The 16,129-nt window shown below is 54.4% G+C and overlaps 2 protein-coding genes across 3 annotated transcripts in view; both read right to left on the reverse strand.

The window, feature by feature from the left end:
- Window positions 1-2,084: 2,084 nt before the first annotated feature.
- On the reverse strand, window positions 2,085-5,501 carry TNFSF14 (TNF superfamily member 14). Of its 2 annotated transcripts, XM_032883767.1 has the most exons (4): window positions 5,135-5,353; window positions 3,644-3,680; window positions 3,335-3,376; window positions 2,085-2,695 (listed from the first exon to the last, which is right to left on the reverse strand). In XM_032883767.1, exons 1-4 carry the CDS (start codon window positions 5,351-5,353, stop codon window positions 2,268-2,270), a joined length of 726 nt encoding a protein of 241 aa, XP_032739658.1. In that variant the 3' UTR covers window positions 2,085-2,267. The 2 variants fall into 2 exon arrangements, with proteins under 2 accessions (XP_032739658.1, XP_032739660.1); XM_032883769.1 differs by lacking the exon at window positions 3,335-3,376 and having other exon boundaries at window positions 5,135-5,501.
- Window positions 5,502-9,762: 4,261 nt separating this feature from the next.
- C3 (complement C3) overlaps window positions 9,763-16,129 on the reverse strand; it is a 33,561-nt gene continuing 27,194 nt past the window's right edge. The window contains exons 30-41 of the mRNA XM_032883770.1: window positions 15,461-15,619; window positions 15,254-15,313; window positions 15,043-15,133; window positions 14,868-14,919; window positions 13,332-13,419; window positions 13,141-13,230; window positions 11,257-11,362; window positions 10,833-10,922; window positions 10,595-10,675; window positions 10,269-10,352; window positions 10,037-10,172; window positions 9,763-9,945 (exon numbers count right to left, since the gene is read on the reverse strand). Of these exons, the coding sequence (XP_032739661.1) occupies window positions 9,804-9,945; window positions 10,037-10,172; window positions 10,269-10,352; window positions 10,595-10,675; window positions 10,833-10,922; window positions 11,257-11,362; window positions 13,141-13,230; window positions 13,332-13,419; window positions 14,868-14,919; window positions 15,043-15,133; window positions 15,254-15,313; window positions 15,461-15,619 (1,179 nt within the window). The 3' untranslated portion in view covers window positions 9,763-9,803. The remainder of the gene's footprint in view (window positions 9,946-10,036; window positions 10,173-10,268; window positions 10,353-10,594; window positions 10,676-10,832; window positions 10,923-11,256; window positions 11,363-13,140; window positions 13,231-13,331; window positions 13,420-14,867; window positions 14,920-15,042; window positions 15,134-15,253; window positions 15,314-15,460; window positions 15,620-16,129) is intronic.

Genomic DNA, 16,129 nt, shown 5'->3' on the forward strand with positions numbered 1-16,129 from the left:
GGCATTTGGGGCTGCCCCACCTCCCACCAGTCCTCAAGGGCAGAGAGCATGAAACTGTGTGCCTTTGTTGGGAGTGGAGAGGGAGACCAGCCTCTCTCTCTCTCTAGGTCTGGAACATGCGGGCAACAACAGTTCCTGCCCGGGTGTGTATATAAGGTTCTGACTCACACAAGATGCCTGGCATAGGGAAAGTGCCTGACAAATGCTGTTCTTAATATTTCTAAATCACTTATGTCACTCGCGCACTTAGGGAGCTCTTACTGTGTACCAAGCACCGTAACAAATGTTTTTTTCTGTGCCTGATCTGATGTCATCTTTACAACAGACCTAGGGGTGAGGACTGGCATCACCTCCCATTTTACAGATGAGGAAACAGAGGCACCAAGAAGTGATGGGACTTGCTTGAGGTCACACAGCAGCAAGTGGCAGAGGGAAATTGGAAAGCAGGACCACCTGATTGCAAAGTGTGTTTCCTTCCCCCCGTGCCGGGCAACATGACAACAGTATCGACAATAATAACAATAATCCATCCACTTCTGGCTGCTGAGCCCTTATCTTTGGGTCCTGGGCACCAGCCCCTCCCTTTGGCCACACCAGGATACCTGCTCATTTATACAGACCATCTGATTTGTATGTGTCTCATTATCTGCCCCTCCCCCCATGCTCCCCCCATGCTCCCACTTGCTCCAAGATTCCAGCTGGCTGGCTAGACCACCACTCTGTCCCGGATGTCTGCCATAGGGGTGCCTGGCAGGAGGGAGCCTCCACTTGCTCAGGAATGGGAGACTCGAGGGGGAGGCAGACCTGGGCATGACATCTCTGGACTCCCTCCCGCCCCCCCTGCCCCCCCTCGCCTCTGAGCTTCCTACATGGAGTTGGGCCAACTGGGTTCAGTTTTCTGATCTGTAAAGTTGTAAAGTGACTTCCACGGGTGATTGCATCTACCCCTGTGCCTCTGCTAGCCACCCTTTCCCTGAGAATAGACAGACCCGGGTGCAACATTTACTATTTATTTCCAAGACCCGTGGGAGCCCAGGGCTTCAGACAGTCTGGTCCTCATCCCAGGATGTATCCGTCTTGGGTGGGAGAAACCTTAGGCTGCATGCATGTGTGTGTGTGATGTTGTGTGTGTGATGGGTGTGACCATGACACAGCATGAGGAAGTCCAGTGTGATGATCATGGCATCCCATGTGTCACACTTGATGTGACTGTACAGCCCCTGTGGGTGACTGTGGTTGTGATGATGACTTGGGTATGACTGTTCATATGTGGTTCTCACATAATGTCTGTGACTGAGTGTTTGTGACGCTATGACGGGTGTGTAGTTGTGCGAGAATACGATGCTTTGTGTGTATGAGTGCAGTTGTTAAAGTGATTGTGGGGCTGTGTGATTCTCTGTGACACCCTAGGTGTGTCTGCATTCTCCCTCCCTCCAAGGCCCTCCCCCCCCTTCCTTCCTTCTTCCTTCTTTCCTTTCCACCCTCTGGGCTTCCTCTGTGCAAGCGTTTTCCAGGTGCCTTCCAGGGGCCAGGCCCTGACCTGGGTGCTGAAACACCACGGGACGTCCTAGTGGGACAGGAATGCGACAGAGCCAGGAGCTGGCCCACAGGTGATGCCTTGGTAGCAGGAAACCAGCCGCCATGGGAGTAACGACACCAAGGAAATTGCAGATACTACAAAGTCTCTTCCCTCCTGGGAGAGCCGGTTGTCACACAATTACCGGCAGGCGGCACACGGGCTGTGCAGAGTCTCTGAGAATAACCTCACACGGCCAGGAGAAGGGGGGCCATGCGGCTGCCGGCGGAACTTGAATGTGTGACTGCGGCCGTGGGTGGGCCTGGGCTGGGCTGTCCACACGGAGGAGTCTTGATGATGACTCTCTCCCCCCAGCCGCCCACGCTCATGAGAGTGAGGCTTCCTGTCTTCAGCCAAGTCCCCGGACCCCCAAGTCCCACTCTTCTCTGAATCAAAATCATAAATACCCACCCCTCGCCCCTTCTTCCTGAATATCAGGCAGATTAGCTATCCCCCCACTGGGGGCCTCCAGACCCCCGAGTCCGCGGGTCTTTGTCTTCAGGACGGCCCGTGGCAGGGTCCACAGGGTTTCCTTTGGTGCCCGCTGCGTCTTCAGCCTTCAGGGGTGGCTGGGTCCCCCGCCCCTGGAGGTGCCCGCGGAGCTCTTTGCTTGCTGAGTTTGGGGCTCCCCAGAGCACCTCTGAGGTCCCGCTGCCTGTCCAACCCCCGTGATCTGCGGTCACTCCTTCCTTCACACCATGAAAGCCCCGAAGTAGGAGCGGGTGCCGTCGCGGAGTCGGACCAGGCGCTCCTCCGGCACGCGGACCACCACCTCCTCACCGGCGTCCAGGTGCACCACGCCCCCCAGGAAGCTGCTGTCCCACCACACGCGGGCGTTGGCTCCCCGCGCGCAGGGGGACCGCCGGCTGACCAGCAGCTCCAGCTCCTCGGGGTAGCGGGGTGTGCGCTTGTAGAGGCCGTGGGTGATGGGCAGGCTGCCGCTCAGCCCCGGCGGGCAGCCCACGCCTCCCAGCTGCACCTTGGAGTAGACGTAGTAGTAGCCGGCCCGTGCGATGACCAGGGAGCCCTCGCGGTAGCCGAGGCCCCTCAAGAAGGCCAAGCCCAGCTTCGTCTCCCAGAGCAGCGGGCCCCCGCTGCCCGTCAGGCTGGAGTTGGCTCCTGGGGATGGAGAGAGAGGGGGCCGGTCAGCACGTGCCTGTCTCTGGGTGACAGAGCCTGACGACCTACCCCCCAACCCCCCATTTTAGGCTGTTTGAGAACTTTAGAGGTATTAGCTCATCTTTACCCTCACTTTGCAGGGGGGGAAATGGAGGCACCCAGAGGCCAAGTCATTTGCTTCTTTTCTGTCCTAACTTGTTTTGTGCCCCCTCCCCCACAGGTGGGGAAACTGAGGCATGGTGCAATTAAGTGACTGGCCAAAAGCATGAACACTTGGGAGTGTCAGAACGAAGGGAGGGAGATGAATGGAACGCAGCCTGGCCCAGGAGGCTCCTCATCTCCATGTCCTTCAGTCTCTTGCTCAGGGTGTGGGAGCTATGAGCCGTGCCTCCTCAGGGTGCAGTGAATGAACATGGCCAGAGGACGTTACAGCACGGGCGACACCGTGAGCCCCGGGTAAGGGGCTTATTCCTTAAATGAGAGAAGTTCACGGGCGGTGCCTGTGGTCTGGACTATGCTGGGAACGAAGAGTGATGGCATGCGTGGACGGATGAGTGCTCGGACATGTTGGCCGTCTATCTGGTCTCCCCAGGACACCCTGCCCCCCCTCCCCATGCCAGCACCCCGGGTTCCCCTCACCTGTAAGGTGTGCGGCTGGGTTGGTCTGGTAGGACCTCCGCTCTGGAGAGAGAGGGTGAGAGGTGAGCGGTGACTATAGTGGAGTGGGAGTGACGGCTGCCCCCCGCCCAGGGGTCATAGAGTCTACCTCTTGGTGTCAACCCCACCCTTTCCGGAGTGGCCCAGACTTCTGCTTCTCGAGCCTGGAGGAGGGGCACCTGCTGGGCTCTGACCAGTTGTGTAAATCACATTGGGCAATGGGCTGAGGGGGCGGGGACAGCGTGGGAACCAGCCTGCCCGCCCTCCCTGGGGCCCGGGACCCTGACTCACCTTGCATCACCTGCTTCCAGGATTCCGCATCTCCGTCCTGAAAAGGCAGAGGAGCCCAGGGTAAGGGCCTGAGGGGCCCACGCACTGGCATCCTGACTCATGACTGTGAGACACACACAGACCACGGGTGCAGACACCACCCAGGGCCACGTGCACAGCCCTGCCCCACCCGGCAGCCTCAGTTTCTCCTCTGTAAATGGACATAGGGATGGTACCTCTCTAGGATTCAGTGACTTCACGGATGGAAAGCGTGGGCCAGCGCCCAGCACGTTAGGAAGCACTATGTAAGGGTTAATTCAGTAAGTCCTATGACGGATACATCAATCTGGACGGCAAGACACGTGGACATCGATGCCAACAAGTGGATACAGACATGGGGTGTAGCGCACAGACCTGGACACTTGCGTGACACACTGACAAGGCACACGTGGACACGTGGACTCAGATACACGGGTGTGTGGTTGATGGGTCCACGTGGGTCTGTGCGCCACGCCAAGGCGTGAGCCACAGACAGGCCGGCACGTGGACACGCGGGCATGCAGACAGATGCCGGATGGCAACGTGGAGTCACATGAAGGACGTGCACGTGTGGCCATCAGATCCAGGCACAAGGAGAAGTGACCCAGAGACACAGGACACGAAAATGAGGTCATGTGACCGTGGCGTGGGACACGGAGACAAAGACAGATCCACAGCCAAGGGAAAACTGATGCAGAGAGATTCTCACAGATCCAGACCGAACAGGTTGGTGACAGTCCCCACAGTGGGGACCTGGGCATGACTGGTCATAATCAGCAATGTCAGAGTGTCAGTGCCGTGGGTTACAGACCACAGGACTCTACTAAGAACATAAAACCTGGGGCGCCTGGGTACCTCAGTGGGTTAAAGCCTCTGCCTTTGGCTCAGGTCATGATCTCAGGGTGGTGGGATCGAGCCCCGCATTGGGCTCTCTGCTCGGCCGAGAGCCTGCTTCTCCCTCTCTCTGCCTGCCTCTCTGCCTACATGTGATCTCTCTCTCTGTGTCAGATAAAAAAAAAAAATCTAAAAAAAAAAAAAGGACATAAAACCTGCTCTCAGAGACTGATTTTATGGGGGGGCCACCACTAGAAGAAGTGATCGTCACAGCACACCAAAGTTGGGTTTGCTCCCGCCACAAGCGATCATATCACAAAATAAATGCCTCAGATCAACAGGCTGTACCCCTGAATGGGCAGAATGCATTTATGTCTTGAGTTTTAAAAATACTGGTTTTGATGGATTGAACACTTGCCCCTGGCACCACACACACAGTATCCCCTTTCGTTCCCTGGGAGCCGAGCACTCTTATTACCACACCCATTTTACAGATGAGGAAACTGAGTTTCAGAGAGACAAACTGACTGCCTGGGGCTGCCCTTGGCCTGTCTCCTGTCCTGCACATGCACGCACAGAGAGATGTCCAGTGACACAGGCACCGCGCCCCCGGCCACGAGCCCCGAGGCCCCCACTCACCAGCAGGGGTGTGACCATCGCCCCCATGCGCCAGTGCAGCTGAAGCAGGAACCAGCCCTGGACGGCCAACCCGGCGGCCAGCAGCAGCAGCAGGAGGCCCAGGCCCAGCTGGGCTGCACTGCAGGGCCGTCTCCGACGCCTGTGCCCCAGCCTCCTGAATGGGATGTCCGTCTGTCCGTCCACCGTGAACACTGAAGGTCGCACAGCTGTCTCCTCCATGCCTGAGCAGATGAGGTCCTGAGACACGCGGGGGGCTGGGCTAGCACGGCTGCGTCCCCGAGGGCAGGGAGGAAACCACAATTGCCCAAGCCTCCTGGGCTTTGCACGCTGCAGACAGGCACCCGTGGGTCCCGGGGCTGCCTTTAGAGCAGGGGTTCAGCCCCTCCCCTTTCCCCACTGGCCCTCCTCTTCTTCCTGTCCCCCCACCCCCAGGCTGGCCCGTCTCACTCTCACTCATGTGGCCTCTCACACTTTCCAGGGGCATCTGAAGATGTGACTCAGGTAGGGACCGAGCGGGGAGGCCCCAGCTTTTCCCTGCGGCCGCCTCATTGACTCTGTTACCAAATATTTCTAGATCGTCTCCCATGTGCTGGGCACTGTTCTAGGTTGGAGGGCACAGCCGTGAATAAGAGAGACCAAAGCCTCTGGTCTTCTGGACTCCTACTCCAGTGGGGCGAGAGACAACAAGCCTGGTAAATAAGAAGACACTCTACAGTGTGTTAGAGGGTAGTAAGAGCGGCGGGAAATACAAGAGTGATTTCTGTAGGGTGTGTGTGTGTGTGTGTGCATGTGTGTGTGTGCACGTGTGTGTGCATGCAAGTTTTAATGGGAACTCACAGTCAGGTGGTGGAACCATTGGTCCAGGAGTCGTCCTGGGGGGCGCCCTGAATTAGCCTGTGTAGCCCTGTCTTTTCTCATCCCTCACATCCCACCTTTCAGCAAAGCCCCAGTGACTCAGTCTCCAAGGCAGACCTCCACCCAAGCCCCCCGTGGGTATACCCACTGTTCCCACCTTGCCCGAGTGCTGTGGACTGTTTGTGTCCCTCCCCCAGTCCTCTGCTGAAGTCCTGATCCTCAAAGTGACGGTATCTGGCGGTGGGGTCTTGGGGGAGGGGACTAGGTCATGAACGTGGAGTCCTCCGGAATGGGATGAGTGCCCTACTGGGAGATCTGCTCTCTTTTTGGGTCTGCAAGCCGGGAAGAGAGCCCTGACCAGAGCCCGACCACACTGGCACCCGCTTCTCAGACCCCCAGCCTCCAGAACGCTGAGAAATAAATGTCTGTTGTTTAAGGCCCGGCCCGCCCCCGCCTCCCGCCGCTGCCTCCCCCAGTGTAGGGGTCTTGTTACAGCGGCCCAACCTGCCGATTCTGGCTCTGGCCGGTTCTGGTTTGTGGCTCGACACTCTCTTTCCCTCTTGCCATCTCGTAATTCATTCTCTGCCCTCTACCTAGCGTGAGCTTGTTTATTTTATTTTTAACTTAATTTAATTTTATGGAGGCGAAATTCACATAACATAAAACTAACCATTTTGAAGCCAGCAGCTCAATGGCATTTAGGATATTTACAATGTCAGGCGACTCTATCTCCTTCCCAGACGTCTTCAGTGCCTGGAAAGGTGAGCCCCTTCCCATAAAGCGGCCACTCCCGACCCCCGGGCCCCCCCAGCCTCGGGCAACCGCTAGTCCGCTTTCCTGCTCTACGGTCACCTATTCAGGACATTCCAGAGAGTTCATAAAAGCAGAAACAGGCAACGTATGGTCTTTTGCGTCTGGCTTCTCTCACTGGATGTCCTGTTTTCAAGTTTCATCCACGTCGCGGTGTGTGCCAGAGCTCCCTTCTGTTTCGGGGCCGAGGAGAGTTGGAGCTCATGGACATAGCGCCTTTTGCTTGCCCGCTCAGGCCCTGAGGGATGTTTCCATTGTTCTCACCCTTCGGCTACGGTGCAAAGCACTGCCAGGAGCACGTGTGCCCACGTATTTGTCTGGGCACCCGTTCTAGGTCTTTCAGTTATAGCCTGGAATGGAACGGCTTCCACTGGCTTTTTTTTTTTTTAAGATTTTTATTTATTTATTTGACACAGAGAGAGGGAACACAAGCAGGGGGAGCGGGAGAGGGAGAAGCAGGCTCCTCGTGGAATAGGGAGCCCGGACGCAGGACTTGATCCTGGGAGTCCTGGGATCATGACCTGAGCCAAAGGCAGCCTCTTAATGACTGAGCCACCCAGGCGCCCCTCCATCAACTTTTTAAACACATATGCCAGCCTTCATCTCTCCCCTGCTTAAAATCTTGCCATGGCTTCCCACTGAGCACCCGGCGGTTAACCAATTACATCCTATGGGCCAAATGCAGCCATTCCCTCTGTCTGCCCAGGAGCAACCCTCTGGAGAGAGCACTATAGCAAGCCACAGATGCCCACCTAGGGGGGTTTCCCTCTGCCTGCTCCACATTCTGCTCCCAGTGTCCCCCCCCTGACCGACAGCCAACATCTCACCACCTCCCATGGTCTGTGCTGTCGTAGAGAGAATTCCAAGCCGATTCTGCTCTGAGCGTGGAACCCCACATGCGGCTCGATCTCATGACCCTGACATCACGACCTGAGCCAAAATCAAGAGTCGGATCCACCCAGCTGCCCCATCTATTTTCTTTTCTTTCTTTCTTTCTCCTTCCTTCCTTCCTTCTTCTTTTTTTTCTTTCTTTCTTTCTCTTTCTTTCTTTCTTTCTTTCCTTTCTTTCTTTCTTTTTCTTTCTTCTTTCTATCCTCTATCTATCATCATCATCTCTCTACACACATACACAATTTATTTTAAGGAATTGGCTCTTGTTTTGAAGTAGGCTCCACACCCAACGTAGAGCTTGAACTCATGACCCTGAGATCAACAGTCGCGTGCTCTATTGACTGAGCCAGCCAGGAACCCTAGGAATTTGACTCATGTGACTTTGGGGTGTAGCGAGTCCAAAATCCACAGGAGAGGCCAGCAGGCTGAAGATTCAGTTAAGAGTTGACGCTACAGTTTTGAGTCGAAAGGACAGAAACTCAGGCAGAATTTCGATGCCACTATGTTGAATTCCTTCTTCCTCTGGAAACCTTATCTTTTCCCTCTGCTGCCCTTCAACTGATTGGATGAGGCCCACCCACATTGTCAAGTGTGGCCTGAAAGTCAATTGACTATAGGTGTGAATCACATCTAAAAAATACCTACCTAGCAACATTTACACTGGTGTTTGACTAGGTTGACACATGTTTGACACATGGCTATGTTGACCCAGAAAATGACCGTTATTGGATCTAAGGACTATACTGGTGGCCCCACAATAGGCAAGTGTTCTCACATTGTCCTGTTCTCCTTTTCTCTTCAGACGTCCTCACTGTCTGAAATCAACTCCATGTTGTCCTTAGAATGTCAGTTTCAAAGACCCTGTCTCCTGTCCATCCTCGGGGACCACAGGTGCTCCAACAAAACAACACCCTATGTGCTAAAAGAAAGGAAGAAAAGGAATCCCAGGGCAGAAGAAAGGGGAAATCAGCAAGCAAAGAAATGAGAAGGAAGACATCAAGCTGGGTGGGCAGGTTGGCTGGGACACTTAGTGAGTGATGAGGATTTTGGAGTCTCCCCTTGACAGAGGTCCCTGCCAATCAGGGTCTAGAGAGGAGGGGGACGCTGGCTGTGAATCTATTTCCCCCATAGTCCTGGAATCAGGAGGTGGGGTTTACAGGACCTGGGGGGGGGTCTTAGGGGAAAGGTGCTGAGAAGGGGTGACTGCAAAACTCAGGGCTTTTCCGGTGATGTAGAGCCCGGAATGGGTCCCACCCTCAAGAGTCCTAGCAGTGGAGTTAACCAGAAGAGGCATCTAGGACCCCACTTCCCCTCCGCAGCCAGTGAACCCATTTGCCTGTGGCTGCTGCCCTTCACACAGCTCTGGGGTGCTGTGACCACAATGCCCCCGCGCTCTCCGCCTTTGACCGCTGACTCAGACCTTCCCTCTCAGCTGGCTCCCTTGCTCACTCACCCTGAGCTCCGGTGGAAATGTCGCCCGGCCTGCCCCCTACCGCCCCCTCCTGGGCACCGCGGCCCCACACAGAAAGCCGGCGAGGGAGCACATGGGGTTGACCCTGGAGCTGCAGGTGAGAACAGGTGAGAAAGCGGATGGGGAGGCAGGTGGAAAGGAAGCTAGAGGAGTGTGTGGGGCAGAGAGTCGGTAAAGATACAGGCAAGCCTGCGGTGGGACATGTCAGCGTGGGCCAGGCGGGAGTGCCCAGAATGTAGATGGATACTATCCGGGGTGTAGGTGGGACTGCAGGTCAAGGTTCAGATGACAATATCGGTGGTAGGAACACAGGTGAGGGTACGGGCAGGGGCAGGGGCAGGGGCAGGTAAGCACGCAGGTGGGAAGGCTGTGCTGAGGGGCAGGGGAGCGGCAGGTGCAGGCCAGGCGGGCAGGCGCAGGATCCCTGGGGAGGAGGGAGGACACCCTGCAGGGGGGCGGAGGGAGGGCACCCCGCAGGGGGAGCACAGGCAGGAACGGGGTGCGGCTTCAGGATGGAGCTGAGGGGAGTTGCTGGTGAGGGAGCGGGGGATTACAGCTGCCTCTTTCCCTGTCAAAGACCTTCCCACATGGGGAGACACGCGGCATATGACTGCGGCTTTATTGTGGGGACGCGGGGAGGGGTCAGTTGGGACAGCCGTAGACGATCATGTCCTCCGCGAAGTTGGCCAATTCTTTGCACTGTTTCTCATTCTCCTCGTCCTGGCATTCTTCAGCCTCGGGCCACAGCTCGACCCACGTGTCTTTGCCGATGATGTAGCTGATGCTGGTGGGGGAGGGGGAGGCAGGACAGGTCAGGGGCAGGGCGGGGCTGGGAGGGTGGGGCGACCCTGGGCAGGCACCGGGCTGGCACTCACTTGGGTTTCTCTCCCCACAGGTCGGAGGAAATGCCCCACATGAGGTAGCGCTTCCCCTCCTTCAGCTTCAAGGCTTCTCGGCACTTGATGTGGCTGATAAACCTGCGTTCTTCGTTAACCCGCACCTCGTCAGAGCCTGGAGGGCAGGCAGTGGGAGCTGAGCACCGCGGCCAGAGGGAACTGGGAGGAAGGGGGCGGGACTGTGTGGCAGAAGGCAGAGTGCAGGGCTGACCTGATTTGATGATCTGGTCGATGACCATGATGTAGTCGTCAAAGTCCTCCGAGGGCTCCTTCCTGAGGAGCCTGGTCTTGTACACTGCGGGGGGTACGGGGGGCGTGCGGGTCACCCTCACCCACAAGTGCACCTGCGCACTGGGCCTCCCCCCCCACTGTGATCCATGCAGGATCACAGCCCGTCCTGCTACAGTCCCTGCCCCTGCCCAACCCATCCGCCACACACAATCCTATACACAGCCACCTATGATTACAGTCCCGTGCACAACCACAGCCACACACACTGCTGCTCACACGTGCTCACGTGTGCGTATACCCGCTTACCGTAGTCCACACCCGGCTCGCAGGCCTTGTCCAGCCGGTACGCCTCAGTGACCTTGTCTGCCTGGTGCATGAAGCAGTTCTCTGCAGGGTGGATGATAGGGGGGCACGGCTATACCCTACGTCTCATCCAGGACCCCCCACTCCTGGGTCCATTCCTCTGGGTACAGTCCACCCCCACCCCGGAAGGAAGGAGGATCCAGGGGGTGTGGTCACCCCGTCTCAACCCCCCTGTGCCCACCCTCAGCACAGCGACACAAGTCCTGGTGGCAGAGTTTGCTCAGTAAGCCGTCGTCTTTCTCCGGGTGGTAGAACCGGACACAGTTCTCATCTGTGGGCGTAGTGGTGCGGAAGGGTCAGAGGGCTTGGGCCTCCAGCCCAGAGAGCCGGGAGGCTTGGATTCCAGTCCCTCAGACCTGGAGATGGCAGGTCCCCAACCCTAGGACCCTCGGACCTGGAGATGGCAGGTCCCCAACCCTAGGACCCTCGGACCTGGAGATGGCAGGTCCCCCACCCTGGGGCCCTTGGACCTGGAGATGGCAGGTCCCCAGGCCTGGGGCCCTCAGACCTGGAGATGGTAGGTCTCCAACCCTGGGACCCTCAGCACCCCCCACCTTTCAGATCCCGGGGACCCTCAAACCCCAGGTCCCAGGTCAGCTGCTCACCTAGGTTGTAATAGGAGTAGACCCTGACTGACCCAGGCTGGACCAGCCCCACATTGAAGTACTGGTGCACTCTGAAGGATATACAGAACTCGCGCTCATGCGGGATCTGTGGGGAAGAAGGAGGCCGGTCAGTGGGATGACACGGAAGGGAGACCAGCATGGGTACTGGGGGTTGGAGAAAATGAAGGATGAAGGTGGGATATGGGTGGGGAGGGTGGAAGGAAGCAGAGGAAGCTCTGCCAAAAGATTTATGAGCACTTAAAAAAATTCATGTTCTGGTTCTCCAAGGCTCGCAACTAGACTCCTTCCTTCCCAAGAGTGGCCATGTGATTGAGTTCTGGCCAACGGACTGCTATCTATGTCCATAAAAACATCCCATGCTTAACGATACTGAATAGTTATTTAAAAGTTGCTGGGACACCTGGGTGGCTCTGTTGGTTAAATGTCTGCCTTCAGCTCGGGTCATGATCTCAGGGTCTTGGGTTTGAGTCCTGCACTGGGCTCCCAGCTCAGCGGGGAGCCTTCTTCTCCCTCTCCTCCCCACTTGTGCTCCCTCTTGCTATCTCTGTCTCACTCTCTCAAATAAATAGATAAAATCTTGGGGTGACTGGGTGGCTCAGTTGGGTTAAGCCTCTGCCTCGGATCAGGTCCTGGGATCGAGCCCCGCATCGGGCTCTCTGCTCAGCAGGGAGCCTGGTTCCCCCTCTATCTCTGCCTGTTTCTCTGCCTACTTGTGATCCCTCTCTCTCTCTGTCAAATAAAGGTATGAGGTAGCTGAGGTAATGGATGTGTTAAGCAACTTTATTATGGTGATCATAATCACCATAACTTATTATGGTGATCATTTCCCAATATATGTATACATCAACTCATTATGTTATACACCTTAAGCTTACACAGTGTTACAAGTCAGTTACATCTCACTAAAGCCGAAAAAATAAAGATAAAGAGAGAGAGAGAGAATAAGAAATATGTAGACATATGTATGTGCGTGTGATAGGTGTATTTGAAGGAAAAGGCTAACAGTGAATTTGGGTGGGAGTGTGGACCTGTGTTCTGTTGCTCTGCCATTTCCCTGTAAGGTTGAAATTACATAAACATTTAAATGTACAAAAATTAAAATACAAGAAAATGTCAATGCCCATCTCATGCACAATCCTCTTTTCTTCTAGAAAGAATGGGTCCAGTAGACCGCTCTAAGATCCTAGGGATTAGAGCTCCAGGATGGAAGACTTGTGGATCCCTAAGTGACTGTGTGGAACAGAAGGCTCTTTTTTTTTTTTTTTAATTTTGGAACAGAAGGCTCTTGCCTTAACCTCCCACACCAACTAGACTTGGCACGAGTGAGAAACACAAGTCTGGGATCCCCATATATTCTCGGGGGTTTTGTTATAGTAGCTAGTGTTACTTATGCTGACTAGTATGAGGGGAAGGGCATCGGGACTGAGCAGGGAGGATATGAGGATAGCAAAGCAGGAAGACGTAAGTAAGGGAGAGGAGGAAGCTCAGGTCGTGTTGGAGATAAAAAAGAGTGAGAGGTCAGATGGGGAGCTATGAAGAAGAGAGAGAAATGCCAGGAAATGGGGAGCAAGGGAAATCCTTGTTCACCACGGAGCACTTGATCTTTTAAACCAAAGTGGCTCTTTTCAGTGGTTGCTTAAGACTCTCATGGGAAGAAGTTGGAGGAAGAAAACACAAGATGAGGTTTGGACATGAGTGGTCAGAAGGTAGGATGCTTATAAAGGACCTGGGTTGACCACCTTTTTCCACATGCCCCTTTCTCCACCACCCAGCAGTAGGGACCCCATCTCCCCTAGCCTGGGCCTGGCCTGACCCAGAGGAAGGACAGCCAGCTAGGGGTCAGGTACCCATTGGAGGCTTTACCTTGTCCAGGTAGAGGATGAGGGTGTTCTTATTGGACAGCTTATTGTCCAGCTCGTACTTAGAGAAGTATTTCTCGACACCGCCGCTCAACTGGGGAAGGGTAGGAATTGTGAAAATCCTCCTTAGTCTTCTTCCAGACCCCAGAGTTCTTCCCACTGATCCCAGCCCCCAAACCCACAAGCCCTCCATACATCATTGAGGTCATCAATGTCAGGAGAAAAGCCAGTCATCATGGATATATCCAGGATCGACATGGCAGCATCTGTTGGTCCCAGGTACCTGATTGGGGCAGAGAGAGGACAGTCAGGTCCCAGGGTGGGGTCAGCCCTGGGGGTCAGTTCCTGGACAAGGGGGGTCTGATCAGAGGTTCCTAGTTCCCACATAACAGCACAGCGCAATGTTAGGTTTTAGGAAACATTCCCCAAAGGGACTAAGGGAAAGGCAGTATGATGGTCAAGGAGACTAACAGCTCAGGCTCTAGAGCCCAATTGCATGGGTTCAAATCCCAGCTCTATATGACAGCTAATGAGTCCCTTGCCCTCTCCATGCCTCAGTTCTTCTAGAAAATAAAGACAAGAAAATGTTACCATGGTCTAGCTCAGTAACATCGGGGTACAGTAATCACAAATGCATAAAGTACGAATCTTGTTTCTAGCTCTCCAGTCCACCAATCTCTTTGCAAATAACAGATGCTCATCACAGTCAATGACCAATCACGTCATTTCTTTCAAGTCCATCGGTGCCAGCTCACTGAGCTGCCATTAGTCAGTTCATGCACTGATAGCGTGGCCTGTGGTTGTGTTAATTTTTTATCAACCCACCTGACGTTTTGGGTAAATGAGTCATTGAAAGAGGGAACTAGCCAACAAAGATGAAAGCAAGGCACAGAAATGAAGACTGGTTAAAGCGGGTACTGCTGGACGTAAAAATTGAATAGCACACAAACGGAGCTTGAGAAAAAACAGCAGGCTGCGGGAATGTCCCCCCTGCTGCCATTTGAGAGGCCGGCTCTGCAGTGGGAGGAACTTGGGGGAAGACGAGCCCAGCAACACAAGTGAGAAGGACGGCTGTGACCAAAGGTGCAGCTGTCCCAGAGGAAGCAACGCTGGCGGAGATGCAGCCATAACTCCTGGGTATCTCGTGACACTGACCACTGCAAGAATTAAGTGGTGGAAGCTGACCTAACTCAGAAGGGAACATGACAATTCACAACTTCATGGGAAGGATGCCTGCTTTATCCGTAACCTAAATTACACAAAGAGGAGGAAGGAGGTGCTTTCCAACCACAGTTCTTTTGATAAGTGTTTTACAAAGGAGAAAAAAAAAATCACTTCCATCTCAATGTTCTGATGTTTTCATTTACAGCATCCTAAACAAATTCTCGTCTTACTGTCATTTTCATTTCTCTGTATCTTTATAACTGGCAATATGAGAGTTTTCGATGTTGTGATAAAACACTTTCAAGGTCATGGAACAACTGTAACTTCCCCCATTGATTGTTGGGATTGCTTGCACCGTCTCGCCTCTGTGGTCACGGCTAGTCTCGGACTGCTGAGTGCAGTGAGGACTGTGTCCATGGCATCTACCTCTTTGGGGGACTTCACACAATACCAGATGCACAATGCGCTCTTGGAAAGGATTAGGTACCGCAGATATTATTCGTGAGAAGTCTTGTTATAGACAGAGGAATGGTCAAGAGGATCCCCCAGTGAGCTATCATCACTAACCTGGTACAGATGTCAAGGCGCATGGTGCTCTTGGCGTCCTGAGGCTTCTTGCCTAGAAACACAGAAGACAGAAAAATGGGAGGGGGGCGGTCCCTGGGTCCTGATTCAGGAGGGGGGGCAGACATTAGAATGGGGTTAGGGGAAGGAAAACAGGTAGGGGCTTTACTCCCTTTACCATCTTCAGGGACTCGTTGAATGTTAACCCTGAGGTCAAAGTTCTGGCAGGAGACTTGGCTTTTGAGCTTGGCATAGTACATTGTCACCACCTGATGGAATAGTGCGGGCAATGAAGTGTCAGCCCACCTGAGTTGAGGAGAGGGTCCCCCTGGGGCAGAGGGGTTGAGAGAAAGTGGTGGGCCAAGTGGATGTGTGTTCCTGTGTCTTACCGACAAGGTGCCTTCTCCTTTTCCTTTAGCTATCACTTCGAAATTCTCATTTTTCTTGGTCTGCGGGGAGTAGGGAGAAAGAAGAGAGGATGTCGGGAACGAAGCCTTCCCCTGGGTATAATAATCATCTGCTCTCCCTCCTGCCTTTGGCAAACCCTGGCTGGTGTGGAGGGTGAAAGCAAGGAGGGTTTGGCTAGGCCACTGTACCTCTTCTGACCGCAGGAGGCTAGCAGACTCCCAGAGGATGAGGTGCTTGATATCATTGTTTCGGCTGGGCAGTTTGATGGACACCTCCAGGTTCAAGTCCTTGTGGCGAGGGACATCCTTCTGGTATTGGGCCAAGGCTTGGAATACCATGAAGGTGGCCTAGAACCCAAGAGAGAGGAAGAGACTCAGATCAGAGGGAGGGGGCACTAAGACTGTAGCCTAGGATGCCACCCCCACACCCAGAGAGGGTAAGGATGAGATTGTGGGTTGTTAGACACTGAGGACATGCTCCAGATTCTCCAAGGGATAGAGGCTTAGACCAGAACTTGAAGACACTGACAACAAGTCTTGAATTCATCAGAAATTGTAGGCGTAAGACTGAGGCTGTAGCAATACCGAGAATGTGGCCCAGACTCATCCAGAGGAGAGTCTAAGGTAAGAGTTTGGAGCCAAATGAAAATGTGTTTAGAACCCCCTTGTGAAAAAAGAATGAAGTCGAAGCCTGGGGTCACTGACCATATGATCTAGAATCCAAAAGGGATACTGAGAGTATGACAGATAGCTTGCCAGAAAGAAAGGGGGTCAAACTGGAGACTGAGGTTTTTGAAACCATGGCCTAGAACCCACCAGGGAGAGACAGGCTGGGAGTCTGGTGGAGCTGAGGACCTG

Source organism: Lontra canadensis, unplaced genomic scaffold (genome assembly GCF_010015895.1).
Source record: "Lontra canadensis isolate GAN:19392208 unplaced genomic scaffold, GSC_riverotter_1.0 scaffold88, whole genome shotgun sequence".
NCBI lineage: Eukaryota > Metazoa > Chordata > Mammalia > Carnivora > Mustelidae > Lontra > Lontra canadensis.

Coding starts and splice junctions, on each gene's coding strand:
- TNFSF14 (XM_032883767.1), bottom strand. CDS start 5,353: ATGGAGGAGACAGCTGTGCGACCTTCAGTGTTCACGGTGGACGGACAG. Junction 3,681..5,134: donor CGATGGTCACACCCCTGCTG/GTGAGTGGGGGC, acceptor CTGCCTTTTCAG/GACGGAGATGCGGAATCCTG. Junction 3,377..3,643: donor CTGGAAGCAGGTGATGCAAG/GTGAGTCAGGGT, acceptor CTCTCTCTCCAG/AGCGGAGGTCCTACCAGACC.